General features: G+C 38.8%; 1 protein-coding gene across 1 annotated transcript; it reads left to right on the forward strand.

The window, feature by feature from the left end:
- The first annotated feature begins 6,078 nt into the window (after positions 1 to 6,078).
- klf4 (Kruppel like factor 4) lies at positions 6,079 to 14,182 on the forward strand. The gene is made up of 5 exons (XM_061733637.1): positions 6,079 to 6,344; positions 6,442 to 6,553; positions 9,216 to 10,086; positions 11,462 to 11,632; positions 12,845 to 14,182. Exons 1-5 carry the CDS (start codon positions 6,199 to 6,201, stop codon positions 13,018 to 13,020), a joined length of 1,476 nt encoding a protein of 491 aa, XP_061589621.1. The 5' UTR covers positions 6,079 to 6,198; the 3' UTR covers positions 13,021 to 14,182.
- The last annotated feature ends 5,026 nt before the right edge of the window (positions 14,183 to 19,208 follow it).

Genomic DNA, 19,208 nt, shown 5'->3' on the forward strand with positions numbered 1-19,208 from the left:
AAGGGCTCTTTGAACGATTAGGTGAGTTTTAAAAGATGTGCATCAAATGAGACGACCCCTGGGAGAAGTTCAGGCAGGAAACTCGAGCAAGCGCTTTCACCTCGCTGTATGGTTCAATCCAATGACACCATCTTGCTCAGAGGTCTAATTTGTTGCTACATGGAAGAAAACAAAGTGTTTTCTTTTAAACAAATATGAACATTCACATGCTTTGATTTGATATTAGTACAAATGTCAAAGGACAATAAACGTAATTTTACTCCAACCACTAGATGGATAAACGGGGCTTGGGACCAGCACGTATTGTATTAAGAACGTAATGGCATCCGTGCCAGATCAACACGTGGAACGCAGTGATCTGCTATGGTGACTCCTGAAAGATGAACAGAATGATTTAAGAGTTGAATATTCAGGTTTCTCTTCAGGGAAATGTGCACAATTTTAGTGAGATAATGTCTCAACTGACTATTTAAAGTTTTTAAAAAACTATTTTTATGAGGAGGTAAGGCACAGTAGAACAGGAATCAATGACACATTTACATTGAGTATCACTTAATCTCTGTATGACAAATTAATTTACAATTTATAGATATATTGACACCATCAAAATACTGTGCATCTCGATGGGTTGAGAAAAAGTCCTTCCTAGGATGTTTTTCTTTATTTATAGACAAAAACATTATAGACATGATAGACATTATTACACAATTCAATGAAAATTAAAGCTGCAAGCAGCAATGAACGGGCCCTCGCACTCATGGACACCCCCCCTCCCGGGTTCCCCCCACATTCCTAGGTCAATAATACTATAAAAAGTGCCTTTGCTGTTCACATAAAACTCAACTTATCATCATAAGCATATCAGAAATGACGCCATCCACGACTCTCTATGTCAAACCATTCAAAAGTTATGGCAGAAAGTAGGAACTATCAAATATGGACCAACCAGATGAAGGGGGGGTGCGCTTTTTGGCATCTATTGTCGCCACGGTAACGCTTTTGAAAGAGAAAAGTAATGCGCGTCGTCGCAGGATGGAGACGAACATTTTGAGGTATAACACATCTGGGTACACGTTACGGTTCGGGCCGTATTAACTGCCGAAGGAATGGCATAAATTGTGCCAAAATTACACGATTAATTCAAAATGTTCAAAATGGCCGACTTCCTGTTCGGTTTCGGCCATGGCTCCAAGAGACTTTTCTTTAAGTTGCGACATGATACAGGTGTGTACCGATTTTCGTCCATGTACGTAAAACCGTAAAGTGGGGCTTGAGGCACGAAGTTTTCAGGGGGCGCTGTTGAGCCATTTTGCCACGCCCATTAATGCAAACCATGAAATATCAAATTTTTCGCCAGGCCTGACTTGCATGCAAAATTTGGTGACTTTTGGGGCACGTTCAGGGGGGCAAAAAGGCCCTCCTTTCGTCGGAAAAATAAAAGGGAAAAGGAAAATTCCTACAGATACGATAGGGCCTTCACACTGTAAGTGCTCGGGCCCTGATAATAATAATAAGGATAAATAAATAACTGAACATTCTATTAAGTAATAATTAAGTATTAAAGCTATACAGTATAAATAAAATAAATACAAAAATGAATACAAAAAAATTTTAAATAAATAAATAAATAACACAATTAAACCTAATAATAAGTAAAAGAATAAATAAAATGGAATAAGAAAGAGAGACAGAGAAATAGGTTGATTATTTAAACATTAACATCTTTTCTTCTTAAAAAAAGGTTTCATAAAAAGTGTATTGCTCACATGTACAGCACTCTAAGTAGTACACGGTGGATGTTTCACTGTGTTCTACTTAGCAAACATAAAAAATAAAGGAATACAGACTTTTAAAAACATGATGCATCATCACAGAATGATAATATATGACAAATTCAAATTTAAAAGAACAAACACTTTGGTTTGTAGTGTCTATGTACTTTGCATGAACATTATGTTCACACCATTTCTTCTGGTAATAATGACCTTTCTTTGACTATACCTGGAGAAAAGATCAAAAACACCCTCTCAAACCTTATCCTTACACCTCCGTTCACAGCAGCTGATTTTATGGGGTGGAAGGGCTCATCGAGAACATGTTCAGCATTAAAAAGCATCCTGACAGATCCAACCACCAGTGGCCAGCGCTTAGCCTGTGTTCAGACCTAATACTGAAATGTGGATGAAATCTCAGTATGAATGGTGAGATCTGGCCTTCATGCTCGATATGCAAACAAACGTGCAGATCGTTTTTCAATACAAGGAAAGATCTGCAACAAACACGAAGAAGACATAGAGGTTTATTGAAGTCATTCAAACATAATCAAAGAAACATATAAACCCAATTACATTATTTTATAAAGCAGTGCCTGAATCCTTCCCAGGGTGCTTTCATGTTCAGAATACGAAGGAAAAGTGGACACAAAGTGGACACAGACCAACGTCAAATGCATCTTGAGTGTCCGGATTTGAATCCCATCAGTGTTGGACACTTGTGATTGGATCTCCTAGAACCCTTAATCTCCACTTTCCCTGCGTCTAATCCTTATGAAGTATGGATGGCAGGGTCGGCGTCATGGGGGGGTCATCCGCGGGCCATGCCCCCCCAAATGAGTTATTGTGCCCCCCTCCACTCGCCCACAAGCAGGCCAAGCCTTTGTGCCAAACTTTGTATTTTATTGATTACTTATCTTATTGAACGTGAAATCATCCTTCGTAAATTACATTTAATTAAAACCCGTGCTTATTAATCACAAAACACAGGTTAAACATCATGACCAAATCCGCTCCGACCCGGTGTGTCAGTATCAGCGCAGACAGACTGCAGCTTCGCCTGAATTATGGTCCGCGTTAAATCGACGGCGTAGGGTCGCGGTGCGATGTGCGTCGCCGCGTACCCTACGCCGTCGGTTCTGCGTTGGTGTGACGCGGAACCATAAATCAGCCACCGGGTGCAAGGGCTCGCTGGGTTGATGTTGATCCGCGGACCAAACTTGTTAAGGAGCATCAAACTCACTCTTATCTACGCCGAAATAACACTAAAATATAAAGAAGGCTTCCCAAAGTGTGATCTATGGTGAAATAGGAAAATTAAGATGTGCAACTCTTCTAAAGGTGAGACATGCATTTAATTGACTTCATGGCGCCAGCCTTGGCTTTTTTATTACGCAAATGTGGAATGTTTGGGTCTGTCTAATTTCGTCAAATTAAATTTGGAGATTCACCGTTCACATTTTTATGTGTATGCGTTGTATGAGAGAGAGATGGAGCGGGCGAGGGAGGGAGAGACGTGGCCTGTACGTCGTTGTTTTTTGTTTTTTTGCAGTTTGGGTGCACAATACACTTGTGTGCGTGTGTATTAAAAAGATGGATGGTCCCCCAGAATACAGTATTTTATGAATGTGTCGGCTGAATTTTAATACTAACAACAGCAAAACGCCATGATCATTCAACTTCCGGTTTCAGGGTCATGCAGAACCAAGATTCGCTGCAGTTCCTCAACTGGCCACTGGAGGGTAACTGCAAAAGTGAGTTACACCACCATGTCAGAGGTTAAGGTTCCCATTAACACAAATGGACGGGTTGAAAATGACGGGGTGAGAAAGTTCCCACTTTAATTAACGGACTAATGAACGTATCACATGACCATCTAATACTCAAGGCCTCTCTGAATGCCCAGATGTGCTCAAGGATACGACTTGTGTATTATTGAGAAGGCGAAGTATCCCAGAATGAATGTTAGCACAAACAAGCAAAATAAAAACCGAAGAGACAGGAGTAAAGAAATAAAGTTGGAACTTCAAGATGTTTTCATGCGTATTTGTGGTATAGTTATCACGATAGAGCCTATTTGAAAATGTCCACTGGTGTTTCTGAGCTTTTTTTTCCCATTTCACTTCCTTCAAACTTTATAACACAGAGCTATAAAAGCTTAATTTATATAGTGTAACCATTATAAACATGTATCCAACTTCTGGTCCATTTTCAGTTATATTAATGTTTAGATTGGTTGCTGTTTTTTTTAAATGGTTAATTGCAGAAAATGGGACTTGCTCCTGGCATTTTGACCCAGATTGCCCCCAAACTGTCAAACAGTAGTTTATTTGTTATCTAATCACCAACACGTTGTGAACAGTTTGTTTATCACAAACTGTCTTGTACAGCTTAAATCACCAGGTTTTTTGTGTTCCTTTACTCCAGTTGTGGGAAGAATGGTTCAATCTGATTGGATCAGCGGCCTGTCAGTCAAAAATGGATTGCAGCTCAATGTGTTTGATGGACAGGTGGTCAAATCCTGCAGGCTCATGTTTAAACATCACATTGGGCCAATCCAGTGTCAATTGGGCCTCCAATACGCGGGTTTTATGGGGCGATCGGACCAATAGATATTAGAATAACCATGCTGGCCCAAATAGTTCACACTACCCAAATACAGAAGTCCAGATTAACCGAGGAGTGGCCAAAGCGTCATTTACGTAGCCGGCCCGAAAACACGTGACTGTTTGTCACCAGAAGCATCCCACCTGAACGCGACAGAAACAAGTAAAACGGGTCTGAACGTGGTTTTTTGTTGCGTGGCGGTTTGTTTTAGACAAAATAAGCGCTTTCAGAAAACGGAAAGTGAAGTTTTGTTGTGATGTGTTGTAGTTTATTGTCACCTGTTGACAAATCCTTGTTTAGGCGACACTGACTTGTGTTTTTCTAAGAAATAGCTAGCTATTTCAGAGAAAAACACGAAAAATAAAAATAAAAATAAAAATAAAAATTATTTTTTATTGGTTTGCACACTTACAATCAACAGTAAAACAAATGTGATTGTGGCTGTTGCACTGTTTTGCCTGTTACCTCAGATTTGTACTTTTATTTTTTAATTCTTCATGGTTTGCACACAATAAAAGTAACACTTGCAATGTAAATGGTAAAAAAAACAAATGTGATTGTAGATTTTGAACTGATTGTTAGGGCTGGGCAATGCCTTTTTTAAAAGGCACATTGTTGAATAAAAAATGGTTGAATTGTTACAGTGGTGTCGCTTTCATTTTTTTTTCAAAGATTATTGACTGAGCTGAGGAATATTACAAATTTTGAGTGTATTTCCCACAGATTATGAGTTGAGGAATATCACATATTTTGAGTGTATTTCCCACAGATTATGAGTTGAGGAATATTACACATTTTTAGTGTATTTCCCACAGATTAGGAGTTGAGGAATATTACAAATTTTTAGTGTATTTCCCACAGATTATGAGTTGAGGAATATTACACATTTTTAGTGTATTTCCCACAGATTAGGAGTTGAGGAATATTACAAATTTTTAGTGTATTTCCCACAGATTAGGAGTTGAGGAATATTACAAATTTTTAGTGTATTTCCCACAGATTAGGAGTTGAGGAATATTACAAATTTTTAGTGTATTTCCCACAGATTAGGAGTTGAGGAATATTACACATTTTTAGTGTATTTCCCACAGATTATGAGTTGAGGAATATTACACATTTTTAGTGTATTTCCCACAGATTAGGAGTTGAGGAATATTACACATTTTTAGTGTATTTCCCACAGATTATGAATTGAGGCAAAACATTTCAAAATATAACTTATAAATTTTGAGGTAGCATGTTACCCAAAAAATGTTGAGTTCTGTGAACTTATTCGGGTTAACAGTGTAGAAATAGCTGTTGAGGTATTTGCTTGGGAGGCTTTTGTCTCCGTCCCCGCCCGCAGGTGAGCCCACAGGTATAATTAACTACCTGGGAGTGAAATCTGTGAAAAGATGCGCTTCTTCAACTTTCTTTCTTTCTTTTTCTTTTTTTTTTCAAGCAAGAAGGAGAAGTAAGGATTGGCGCCGTTGCTATGAATCCAAACAAACCTCTCTCTCTCTCTCTCTCTCTCTTTCTGCGCTGCAGACGCTTAACTACCCCCATCCTCCTCCTCCTCCTCCTCCTCCTCCATCTCCTCCTCCTCCTCCCGTCTCTAATGTTTTCCCCCGCTCTGGTCGCCGGGCAACGAAGGCGTTTCCCCAAGCTTCCAGTTATTAAAGGATACCTCTCACGCGTCCTCGCTCACTCAGACTCAGACTGCCGCCGGTCTCAGCGCGGCACCAGGCGGGAGGAAGGGATTCCCCTGCTCGTCGCCTCTCCGCGTCCGCGTCTTCCAGCCCCAATAAAAAACCAAAAAAAAACAAAAAAAAAGAAAGAAATGGGAAAAAAGAAATTAAAGGAAAACAGCGTTTTCAGAGTTTTAAACGAGTCCAGCTTGAGTCTAACCCGGATTTATTCAAGCAGAGCGCAAGTGGCGGCCGCGCCGCGGAGCAGCCGGGAGGACGCGCCGCACCAGCTGATGAGGTGAAGGCGCAACGGCCGGGAATCTTCACCAGGGGCTCGGATCCTCCGGATCCTCCGGGTCCGCACGGATTTACCAAGTTTTCTGTGTGATTTTCAGGGAGCCTCCGAATGACGTCGAGATGGCTTTAGGTGGGACGCTTCTGCCATCCATTTCCACGTTTGCCAGCGGCCCCATTGACAGGAGTTTATCCACAGGAAGTGCCAACCTAGTGAGTAGACTGCGGTGTGTTTGCATGGCAGATATAAAGAGTCCACCCATGGGTGCGAATCCCGGGGGGGACGGGGACGGGGGGGACATGTAGGGTTGCCGCCCGTCCCGTAAAATACGGAATTGTCCTTTATTTGAGGAAAAAATGTTGCGTCCCGTATTGAACTAATACGGGACACGATTTGTACCGTATTTTCACTAATTTTTACACCATATTCTAGTTGAATTATTGAAATAAATGAACCTTTACACCATATTCTAGTTGAATTATTGAAATAAATTAACTTTTACACCATATTCTAGTTGGATTATTGAAATAAATTAACTTTTACACCATATTCTAGTTGAATTATTGAAATAAATTAACTTTTACACCATATTCTAGTTGAATTATTGAAATAAATTAACTTTTACACCATATTCTAGTTGAATTATTGAAATAAATTAACTTTTACACCATATTCTTCACCTGTAGGCTATATTATACATCTGGGCTGATGTGGACATACGTAGCATAGGAGGATATTTCAGTTGCTAGTATGGTTGTCTGTCTGTACAGTCATGCAAGTTCAATGCTATTAAAGCACTTTAAACTTTAAATCAAAGCATTTAGTTTTTTCATATAAAACAAACACATTTTTATTCAGTTTAGAAGTTTTGGGGCTTTTTTTTTGGCTCCTGCGCTGCTGAAATCCGGGCGTCCCTTATTTCTATTTCTGAAAGGTGGCAACCCTAGGGACATGTCCCCCCCAATTTCTGAAAAGCATGAATGGTCCCCCCAATAAAAATACCCTAAATTATTCAAAATTGAACAAATGTATTTTCAGACTTAAAGGTTGAATATGTAGAATATTTATTAAAAATATATTTCTAAAAAAATAATACATCCACGGTGCGTTTTGAGGTGTACAGAATGAAAGCAATGGGTCCTTTTTTTTTTTTTTAGAACTGTTTAACACCATAACTGTGTTAAAACATGATCAGTTAGTTTAAACAACTTGTTTAGGGCTCCATATTTCATCCATATATCAATTGATCGTGCATAAAGTCGTCCCATAGGATAAAAGGAAGAAGAATTTGAGATGAGTAGACACTACATGCCCAAAACCCTTAAAATTATGATTTAGGAATATAACAGTTAAGTAAGCAGTGACACACACTGTTGGCTGTTTAGGACAAATAAACAAGAAATGATTCCCTGTGCAGTATTTTTTGGCGAGCCTTTACCAATTTATGGCCTGGTATGAGTTGCATATTGGCAAAAAATTTAAAATTTAAATCACGTTGGTTTCCCCAATTCCCCCCCAATCCTGACATCGGATCTGCACCCCTGAGTCCACCAATGGGTGGCTGGGTGGGTGGGGGTTCAGGTAGTCTATTCACGGCGTGTTTGTTTTCTATTGTAGCTCCCATGTTATTACTACAGCCAGGGCTTGACAGCACGCTCTGCTGGGGCGTGCACCAGTTTACGCAGGCTCCAGTGGGTTTCCTGCAAGCATGCAGACACTGAATGGGCTTTACTGCGGGCTGGTCTGTGGAAACTGATGGAAAACCGATGCCAGATCTGATCACTGGTTCAATCGTTGCTACACATCTCACCGAAAAAACCCTCCCGATGCCTATCTGAGTTCCCAGAAGCTTTACCTACTCTGAGATGTCATGAAAATCACTCTCAATTACACATCTGGACTTTAAAATCTAATCCCTGAAGGGAAATTAGAGACTGTTCACTTAAACTTAGGGCTGGGCGATTTTGGACAAAAATAAAATCCCGATTTATTTCTCTGAAAACCCGATTTTCGATTTCAATTTTGATTTTTTTTTGGTAAAACTACAAAAGACAATGGAATAAGTTGTTTCAAACATTTTATCTTTATTTTTAAAGAAAAATAGCAAACAAATGTCCCTATTGGGAATGAAGTGCAATTGAAAGATACTGTAAATCCTCCTTGAGTTTAGTAAAGTGACAACATTTACAATTTTCTTGACCAAACAAAGATGACTAGACGAGCTCCGTCTGTAATGCAGCCAGCTGCAAAAAAGGAAAATCCATTTTCCGATTTTCCTTTTTTTAACATCGATTGTGATTAATAAATCCGATTTAGATTTAAAATCGATTAATCGCACAGCCCTACTTAAACTCTTATTTTTAAAGTAGAATGGGCTAGGGATGGGCGGAATGGACTAAAAAATGTATCACGATAATTTCTGGCATTTATCCCGATAAGGATAAAAATGACGATAAAAAAAATACTAATTCAACTCCACCTTTGTAACTATAAATCTATCTCATCATCATTTCTTTCTTTCTTTCTTTCTTTCTTTCTTTCTTTCTTTCTTTCTTTCTTTCTTTCTTTCTTTCTTTCTTTCTTTCTTTCTTTCTTTCTTTCTTTCTTTCTTTCTTTCTTTCTTTCTTTCTTTCTTTCTTTCTTTCTTTCTTTCTTTCATCTTCCTTCCTTCCTTTATCATTTTTACCGCGAGATACAATTTCTTACCGTGGGGAATTTTTTTGACGGTTTATCGTGAACGGTAAAATATCGCCCATTCCTAAAATGGGCCAAATTAGTTTTTTTGTTTTGTGCCGTAAAAACACTAACGTTAGGCAAACGATGTCTATTTAAACTCATACGGTCATTATTAATGTCCCTGTAACTTTCCTCTAGAAATGGAAGGAGGAGCTGTTCCATCTTAGGAGATCCACCGTGCCAGCAGGAAGTAGCTGCCCCGTCCCGGACCATCCCACCGCCATCACCATGACAACCACCAGCATGTGCAAGAAAGACTCCGAGCCAGACCTGGATTTAGACTACGATTTCATATTGTCCAACTGTATTCTGCAGCAGCAGCAGCAGCAGCAGCAGCAGGAGGAGGACGCCATGGCGTGCAGCTCCGGCCAGGCGCTGTCTCCTTCCCCCGGATCTTTCTCCTCATCTTATCAGCTTTCCTCCCCTCAAGACTCGGCCAACGAGCTGCTCTACACCATCCCAGACATCAGTGACGTTTCCCCCTCCGGAGGTTTTGTGGCAGAGCTCATGAGGCCGGAGTTGGACCCCGCGTACCTGCACCCGACCAGCCTGGACGGGAAGCTGGTGGTGAAGACGACCATGGACATGGGAGAATACGGCCAGGGCATGAACCTGAGCAAGGCCGGCAGCGTTAGCGCGGACCCGGCTCCCCCTCGCGCCTCGCTGACGTTCACCTGCCTGAGGATAAAGCAGGAGAACCCCGGGAACTGCACCATCTCGCAGCCCGTGGACCTGCACCTGGCCGGGGTCAACCTGCAGGGCCGGGGGGGCCCGGGGGGCCCGGGGGGGCCGCAGCGCCCCGGACACCTGGACCTGCACGGGTTCCCCGGCGGAGGGCGGCCCATCACGGCCGGCGGACGGCTGTCCTCCTCCTCGTCGTCCCTGTCCCCGGACCAGCACCAGCTGGGGCACCCCCTCACCCAGATCCCACTACCTCCGCAGGGATACCACCACGGCTCCTCGCAGGGATACCCCTCCTACCCGCAGGCGCCGGCCATGCAGTACCCAGGTCAGTCTCGCATCACTCACACCTCGGATCTAAAAGAAGTGATGCACCGAAATTAAAATTGGTGGCTGAAACCGAAAATAATAATAAACACTTGGCCGAATACCGAACAATACCGAACATGGTTCTTCGCAGTTTTTCATTTATTTTGCCAATTTTTTCACCATTGCATTAGGGCTGTTCGATTAATCGATTCTAAATCGTAATCGCGATTATGTAATTAGAACGATGTCAAAACGTGAAAATCGTAAAATCGATTTTTCCCTTTTTTTTTTTTTTTTTTTTTTTTTTACCTTGGACCGGCTCGTGTTCCTTTCAAAAAACTTGCAAATGTGAATAGCAAATGTAATGACTGACATTACACACCTCTACCTCCTTCATGGGATGATTATTATTTAGCATGCAAAGACCCAGTTTAGTTTAATTAGAAAATGTCTTGTTTTATTTAATTGGAAATATAATTTACTGTATGTTTGCAAGTGCTGATTTGCTGATTTTTTTTTTCAGAGATAAAACTTTATATTTTATTATATTTTTTAAAACTTTTTTTCAACTTATTTTACAGAGTTTTGAACTTTATTCATTCATTTTTGGTTTAATAAGAGCAAAGTTTGCACTTAAAGCTCAATGGGGCAAATGTTCAATAAAAAAACAGCATATTTGAAATCATTTCTTTGCCTTTTGTCAATTCACAAAATAATCGTAATCGTAATCGAAAATCGGATTTTGAGAGAAAAAAATCGAGATTTTATTTTTGGGCAAAATCGAACAGCCCAACATTGCATAAATCAAATAAATTTGATTTAGGCATGCTTTTCAAAGAAAAAATGATTTTACAAAATTACAAGGTAGAAAATATTTATTGAACATAAAAAACTAACTTTTAATTTCCCAGCATTATGTTGTTTTGGTTCCACCTCCTGGTGAATTTTAGGTAAAATTCTTATGTGGTTACCTTTTGGTTGGCCAACGATTTATGTTTGTGGTGTGCAACAGTTACGGGAGCGGCCAGTCTATTTCCTTATATTACAACGCCGAAATTGTTGTTTTTTTTCCCACTTATTCCACCGAACACCGAAAGTGTTTTTTTTGCTATTTTCGGCCGAACAATTTCGGTTACCGAACAATCGGTGCATCACTATCTAAAAGCTTTGGCTGATTCAGAGGATTTAGACGGTTTTCTCACCTGTAAACCAGCCAAAAATGTCTTGTAAGACATCGGTGTTGCCTATAAACTCTGCTGACCTTTACACTAGTTTGATTATTGATATCGTGAGTAGATTATGTTTTTCTAAGCTTGGCATTAACAGAAAGGATACCTTTTGAGCATCATATAAGGATATGTGTTGAGGATAACGGTGGTTATTCTCCCCCTCAGAGACCCTCATGATTGCCGGAGGGGACTGTTTGCCGGAGGAGCCGAAGCCTAAACGTGGCCGGCGCTCCTGGCCGAGGAAGAGAGTGGCGACACACACATGTGACTACGTCGGCTGTGGGAAAACTTACACGAAGAGCTCCCACCTGAAGGCACATCACCGCACACACACAGGTATGCAGCATTTACAATATATATATATATATATATATATATATATATATATATATATATATATATATATATATATATATATATATATATATATATATATATATATATAACGTGACGTTTTTGTGTAAAGCTGATTTATGGTTCTGCGTTAAATCCAAGCACAACGTACGTGAAGGAAGGAAGGAAGGAAGGAAGGAAGGAAGGAAGGAAGGAAGGAAGGAAGGAAATGAGCCAGAAAGAAAGAAAGAAAGAAAGAAAGAAAGAAAGAAAGAAAGAAAGAAAGAAAGAAAGAAAGAAAGAAATGAGCCTAAAAAGAAAGAAAGAAAGAAAGAAAGAAAGAAATGAGCCTAAAAAGAAAGAAAGAAAGAAAGAAAGAAAGAAAGAAAGAAAGAAAGAAAGAAAGAAAGAAAGAAAGAAAGAAAGAAAGAAAGAAAGAAAGAAAGAAATTAGCCTAAAAAGAAAGAAAGAAAGAAAGAAAGAAAGAAAGAAAGAAAGAAAGAAAGAAAGAAAGAAAGAAATGAGCCTAAAAAGAAAGAAAGAAAGAAAGAAAGAAAGAAAGAAAGAAAGAAAGAAAGAAAGAAAGAAAGAAAGAAAGAAAGAAAGAAAGAAAGAAAAATTCCCGTTGATGACATTTTTGTATTGGTATTTTTTCCTATCGTTATCGGGATAAATGGCAGAAATTATCGTGATACATTTTTTAGTTTATACCGCCCATCCCTATATATATATATATATATATATATATATATATATATATATATATATATGTATATATATATATATATATATATATATATATATATATATATATATGTATATATATATATATATATATATATATATATATATATATATATATATATATATATATATATATATATAGATTACAGGTCAAAGTTATCTGGAGCTTGCGTGTTTTCGGCCTAAAACGGCCACTTCAGCTGCAGAAACTGCAGAAACTGCAGAAACCTGCTGGAACAGAGTTAAACGGGTTAGTGGGGGAGAAGGGCAGGAGTCGTTAGGCAGGTGCTCTGAAAAAGGCCGATACTGATCCCTGCTCAAACACCAACCCGGGGCTGATTTGCTTTGGCCTTTTACTGCACGACTCGCAGGACAGGACGGACCACTTTTTTTTTTTTCTCAGCAGATGGGGAGGCTTGTGTTTAGACCTCAGGGTCGCCGCTAACTGCTCTGTGTTGTTGTGTCTTTCAGGGGAGAAGCCGTACCACTGCGACTGGGAGGGCTGCGGCTGGAAGTTCGCACGCTCGGACGAGCTCACGCGCCACTACAGGAAACACACGGGTCACCGGCCGTTCCAGTGTCAGAAATGCGACCGGGCCTTCTCCAGGTCGGACCACCTCGCCCTGCACATGAAGAGACACCTATGAGGCCCGACTCCAAGGACCAGAGAACAACACTTTGAAGAAGTTGAAGGCTCCAGTAAAAGAAAAGGCAAAACCTCTCTAATACATACATATGTTTGCAGAGACCTGAACAAAAACTTGCGCTTTTTCTCTCCTTTTTTTTAAAAACCATAACTTGCCTTCAAGCCGGAAATAAGACAAGCTGTGGTGTCCATGGCAAAAGCATTAATCCTTTTTAAGAGCCTTTCTCAAGACATTGTGCAGGTGACTCGACGAGACCTCTCAGCCAGGGTTGTACATTTTTTTTATAAAAAAAGGGACCAAACTGGAATTTGTCTTATTTAACCGACAAACCTTGGAGGAACCAGGTGCCAACGGCTTCAAACTGGAAAACGTCAGGGAAACCAGGAGCAACAGAAGAAACATCTCCAGAGGCCTTTCCCCCATCACGGGCTCTGTTAAACACACACTGTTCAGAAATACTATATTATTAAACACCCCCGATATTTATATTCACATTTCACCTGCAACTCCATTGACTCCCGGTACAATGATAATTTATACCGAACGGTGCTCCGCAACTTTGAAGGGTTTTTTTTGTTTGTTCCTGAATAAAAAGGTACCAAAGAACAAGGAATATAAATGATGGGGTGAAAAAAGTGCCATATAGCTGTTATTATGTGTTTTTTCGTAAAAACCTCTCTTCCACAATCTGACTTCAGGTGAACACTTCCATTTTTTTAATTTTTTTTTTAAATGGTGATTGCAATCTCCGATGCACTGCAGCTGCAAAGTGCAATAATTTATATGAGACATTCATATTTTTGTATTGAATGAGTAACTCTGAACAAAGCCTTTTGTTTATAGCCAAAATATATAATATAATCTTAAATTTTTGTATATTTGTAAATAAAATGCTTTGTTATTGATCTGTATTTTGCAGCATAATAAAAATCCAATGTATTTGAAGTAAGAAAATGACCCTTCCATTGTCTTATGATAAAAATATATGATAATAAGCAGTACTCGAGTTGTAAAAAAAAAATCAGGGGGGATGGTGGATTTTATCATATGGGGACAGATAATTTGTGCCGATTACAAATAATATAATATATAACAAATAATAGCAGTGACCAAAACAGCTGCAGAAATACTGCAGGAATGACATAGCAGCAGTTAAATGCAGCCTTCTGTAAGCTTTAAATATCCACTGGGCTTACATCAAATACATCAAAACACAACAATAAAAAACACTTTTCTGAACTTATCAATATGACTCTGTCCTTCACAGGATAAGTAACATGGATCACTGCAAAAACTCACAATCATAACAAGAATATTTGTCCTATTTCTAGTTAAAATGTCTCATTTTAGTAAATAAAAAATCTCATTACATTTAAAACAAGACTCATCACTGGAAAAAACAACAATTTTCACCTGTTTCAAGTAGATTTTCACTTGAAATAAGTAGAAAAAAGATTTTATTGCTTGTAATAAGAAGATAAATCTTGTCCCACTGGGCGATTTTTCTACTTATTTCAAGTGAAAATGTACTTGAAACAGGTGAAAATTGTCAAATAAGTTATTTTTCTGGTGTTATTTTTCTGGTGACGACTCTAAATGTTGAAATATCAGTAAAACCACATTCATTGATGAAATGACATAAGGGATGGAAAGGGGGGATGGAAGTTTTACAGGGGGGGATGATTTTTACCGTTTTTATTTCAGGGGGGATGCCATCCCCCCTCATCCCCCCTCAACTCCAGTACTGATAATAAGGCCTTTGCTGTACAATAAATGTCCGTCTGAAGCGGTTTCCTCCTCAGTCGAGGCGGCTCAGCATCTCTGGGGGGGGTGATGGAGGAGACGAGGGTTTAAATGGCAGCTCCAGTCCCCTCACACACGATATCCTCCCTGATAACGGTGAGACCGCCGCCGGCAAACTAGCACAATGTTGCCGTGAAGACGACGTTCAAAAGGAAATTCACTCCCACAATGTCCCGTTTCCGTGGGTTTCTCTTTCCACCTGTCAGAGGGGAAGAAAGGAGAGGAAAACCAAGTTACTGGCTGACATTCAAGTCGGACACCAGAGCCGACTGCAGCTCCTGCAGCTCCGGCTCTCCAGTGGACAATGTGGATGAAAACAAACAAAGATGCTGCCGTGAGACAACGTTACAACACGGTTCTGTTATGTGACTACGATCGCCTTTTTACACCTGTTGTGTAAATACACTTATGTGCTTACATTTCAAAATGCTGTGACAATATTTTAATGCCGAGTTTAAATCCAGCAGTCTCCCCATCTGCGGTGACTCAGAGACATTAATCTTATTTAAGCTTCGGTGATTTGACGTGTCGTGGCATCACAAGTGCTGGTTGAATCATGTACGCAGGTCCCAGGGAACGTCTTGCTTAAATATGTGATAACCAAATATTCTCTACTTATCAGGGGTAAAAATGAGCGGGAATTGTTGTTCTCTATTGCAGGGGCGTCAATTGGGTATGAAGGTACGGCAGCCGCCACACCTTTGCTTCAAGGGTTAAATGTAAATGTTTGTTTTTTTAAATACATTTATGGAATAACTACAAATGCAAATAAGAACAACATGATCGATTTCACTAGTTATTATACACTGCAAAAACTCTAAACCTCAAATCTACATTTGGATACTCTAGGAACTACGATTAACCTGCACTCCGAGAACGGAGAGCTCTGCCAGGAACATAAGGCAAAATCTTAACAAGAATATTTGTCTTATTTCTAGTTAAAATGTCTAATTTTTAGTCTCTTTTTTTTTTTAAATCTCATTACATTTAAGACAAGACTCAAAAACAACCATTTTCACCTGTTTCAAGTAGATTTTCACTTAAAATAAGTAGAAAAATCTGCCAGTGGAACAAGATTGTTTTGCTTGTAATGAGAAGATAAATCTTGTCCCACTGGCAGATTTTTCTACTTATTTCAAGTGAAAATTTACTTGAAACAGGTGAAAATGGTCAAATAACAAGTTATTTTTCTGGTAATGACTCTTGTTTTAAGTGTAATGAGATTTTTTGACTAAAAATGAGACATTTTAACTAGAAATAAGACAAATATTCCTGGTAAGATTTTGAGTTTTTGCAGTGAGTGAGACTGCATTTGAAAAAGTTCCAGTTTTCTTGACCACACAGATAAGCTACATAGACTTCTGTGATGAGTATTTGCTGGACGTGTTGATTGATACTCTAGTTAAGTTCTGTGACTCGTAACCTTGCCATACCTTAGCTTCCACTGAATTGACGCCACTGCTCTATTGTGGAGCATTGTCTTTTAAGATATCTTTTTAAAATAATCAAATCTAATGGTCATATGTGATTGTTTCAGCTGTGTCTTCAGAGGCTTATTTTGCCTGTTTGGGGTCAAATATCTCCAGTGCCGCCATGCTTAGGTGGATATAGCGGTGTATGTCGCCCCCTCGTGGCCGATCCAAGCACTGCAGTTCTCATTGTCATGTTATGAATCTTTATTTCGGCTTGTACACACTTTTTGCAGAACAAGATGAAAAGGAAAGAAAAAAACTACATTTCTTTTGCCGAAAAGGTGTAGCTGAAGCCGTAGCTTATAATGCCGACCCTTTTTATCTTAAGATCAGCAAAATATGAGACATTAGCTTTTACTCCGTGGAAACAAACAATACATAAAGAAGACAAAAATAAGTAAGACAAAATATAAAATTGACGTTTCACATTCTAGAATGTTTTTGATAGTATACTTTATAACTATAGTGTTTTATATTTATTTACAGTATTTTCTTTAAACAATTTCTTAAACTTGAGGATAGAACGACACATTTTTAGGTTGTTATTACAACTATTCCAAATTTCTCTAGCCTTAATTAATGTACATCTCTTTTTAATATTAGTTCTTGCTGTCGTCGTCTCAAACATGAGTTTCCCCCTCAGGTCATAGCGGGTTTTGTTTTATCTGGAACAGGTCCTGAATGTAGTTTGGTAGCAGTTTCTGCTGGGCTTTAAAGGCAAATAGAACAGTTTTCTGCTCGGCTATATCATGGATTTTTAAGGTATTATATTTAATAAAGAGATAATTTGTTGGTTTATAATAGTCAGATCTATTAATTATACTAAAAGCTCTTTTCTGTAACAGGAAAATAGGGTTTGTATTTGTTTTATAGGCGTTACCCCAAACCTCCACACAATAAGTCATGTATGGAACTATGAGTGAGTTATACATCAAAAACTGTCTCTTTGACAGAAAAAATAATTTGTTTTATTTAATATTGCTAGTGTTTTAGACATTCTTGATTTTTCACTATTTATGTGTGATTTCCAGCTAAGTTTATCATCAATTATTACCCCCAGGAACTTATTTTCATATACTCTTTCTATTTCCATACCACTAATTTTAATTGTTATTTGATTTTTTATTTTCTAGTGCCAAAAATTATGAACTTAGTTTTAGTTAGGTTTAATGATAACATATTGATATCAAACCATGCCTTCACATTTTTCATTCATGCAACAGAAGAAAAATAAAAAAATATCAATCACAAGGGGAAATGTGTTTCTGCTTAAGTGGGTTGGCCGGAGCCCTAAAAGACAGACAGATAGATGAGTAGTAATTTGAATATAATTCTTTCTGACAGTGAAATAATTCTGGGATGCAGCGTTCACAGCATCCAAAGTTGTGTGGATCTTCAGCTTTTTCTCAGCGTCAGCTGGGTTGCCACCCGTCCCGTAAAATACGGAATTGTCCTTTATTTGAGAAAAAAATGTTGCGTCCCGTATTGAACTAATACGGGACACGATTTGTACCGTATTTCATTGACTTTTACACCATATTCTAGTTGAATTATTGAAATAAATGAACCTTTACACCATATTCTAGTTGAATTATTGAAACAAATTAACTTTTACACCATATTCTAGTTGAATTATTGAAATAAATTAACTTTTACACCATATTCTAGTTGAATTATTGAAATAAATTAACTTTTACACCATATTCTAGTTGAATTATTGAAATAAATTAACTTTTACACCATATTCTAGTTGAATTATTGACATAAATTAACTTTTACACCATATTCTAGTTGAATTATTGAAATAAGTTAACTTTTACACCATATTCTTCACCTGTAGCTATATTATACATCTGGGCTGATGTGGACATACACAGCATAGGAGGATATTTCAGTTGCTAGTATGGTTGTCTGTCTATACAGTCATGCAAGTTCAATGCTATTAAAGCACTTTAAACCAAAGCATTTAGTTTTTTCATATAAAATAAACACATTTTTATTCAGTTTAGAAGTTTTGGGGCTTTTTTTTTGGCTCCTGCGCTGCTGAAATCAGGGCGTCCCTTATTTCTATTTCTGAAAGGTGGCAACCCTAGCGTCAGCGCATGCGCCAGCTGAAGTTGTGGCTACGCCACAGTTGGAGTCAATGAAATATTACAGCCCAGGCTGGTTAAACGTGAAAGTGGGTGGTTTTGTTTTGAACGCGCACATCTGCAGTCAATGGAGGGGAAACAATTATCATTGTAGTTTTCAAGCCTCCCGTCCTCATACGACCGACGTCATAGCGAGACGCCTCTGGAGAGAAGTGGCAGAGATTGTGGGTGAATCTGGTATGAGCTGCTTTTTGTGTGGTTGTGGTTGTTATTTTATCACGTCCGTGCTTCTCACAGGCCCCGAGCATGAACCCTGTTCAAATATAATTAAATGTTAAGTAATGATGAATATTAAGAGCACATCTGGATTGCTTTTCTGCAGCAGTTTCTGATCAATTCAGAGGCTCCTTTCTGTCTCTGATTTTGACAGTCTTTTATAGTATTTAACATTTAAGAAGACATAGCCGGGTAGATCTGCCTGATTAAATTGAAAACACAAATTATGGAGGCAAGATGGAGGAAGAACAGAGAGCAGGAGCAGAAGAGGGTCGGGATCATCAGCAGTACTCGAGTTGTAAAAAAAAATCAGGGGGGATGGAGGATTTTATCATATGGGGACAGATAATTTGTGCTGATTACAAATAATATAATATATTACAAATAATAGCAGTGACCAAAACACCTGCAGAAATACTGCAGGAATGACATAGCAGCAGTTAAATGCAGCCTTCTGTAAGCTTTAAATATCCACTGGGCTTACATCAAATACATCAAAACACAACAATAAAAAACACTTTTCTGAACTTATCAATATGACCCTGTC

Source organism: Cololabis saira, chromosome 11, assembly GCF_033807715.1.
Source record: "Cololabis saira isolate AMF1-May2022 chromosome 11, fColSai1.1, whole genome shotgun sequence".
In the NCBI taxonomy this organism is placed as follows: domain Eukaryota; kingdom Metazoa; phylum Chordata; class Actinopteri; order Beloniformes; family Belonidae; genus Cololabis; species Cololabis saira.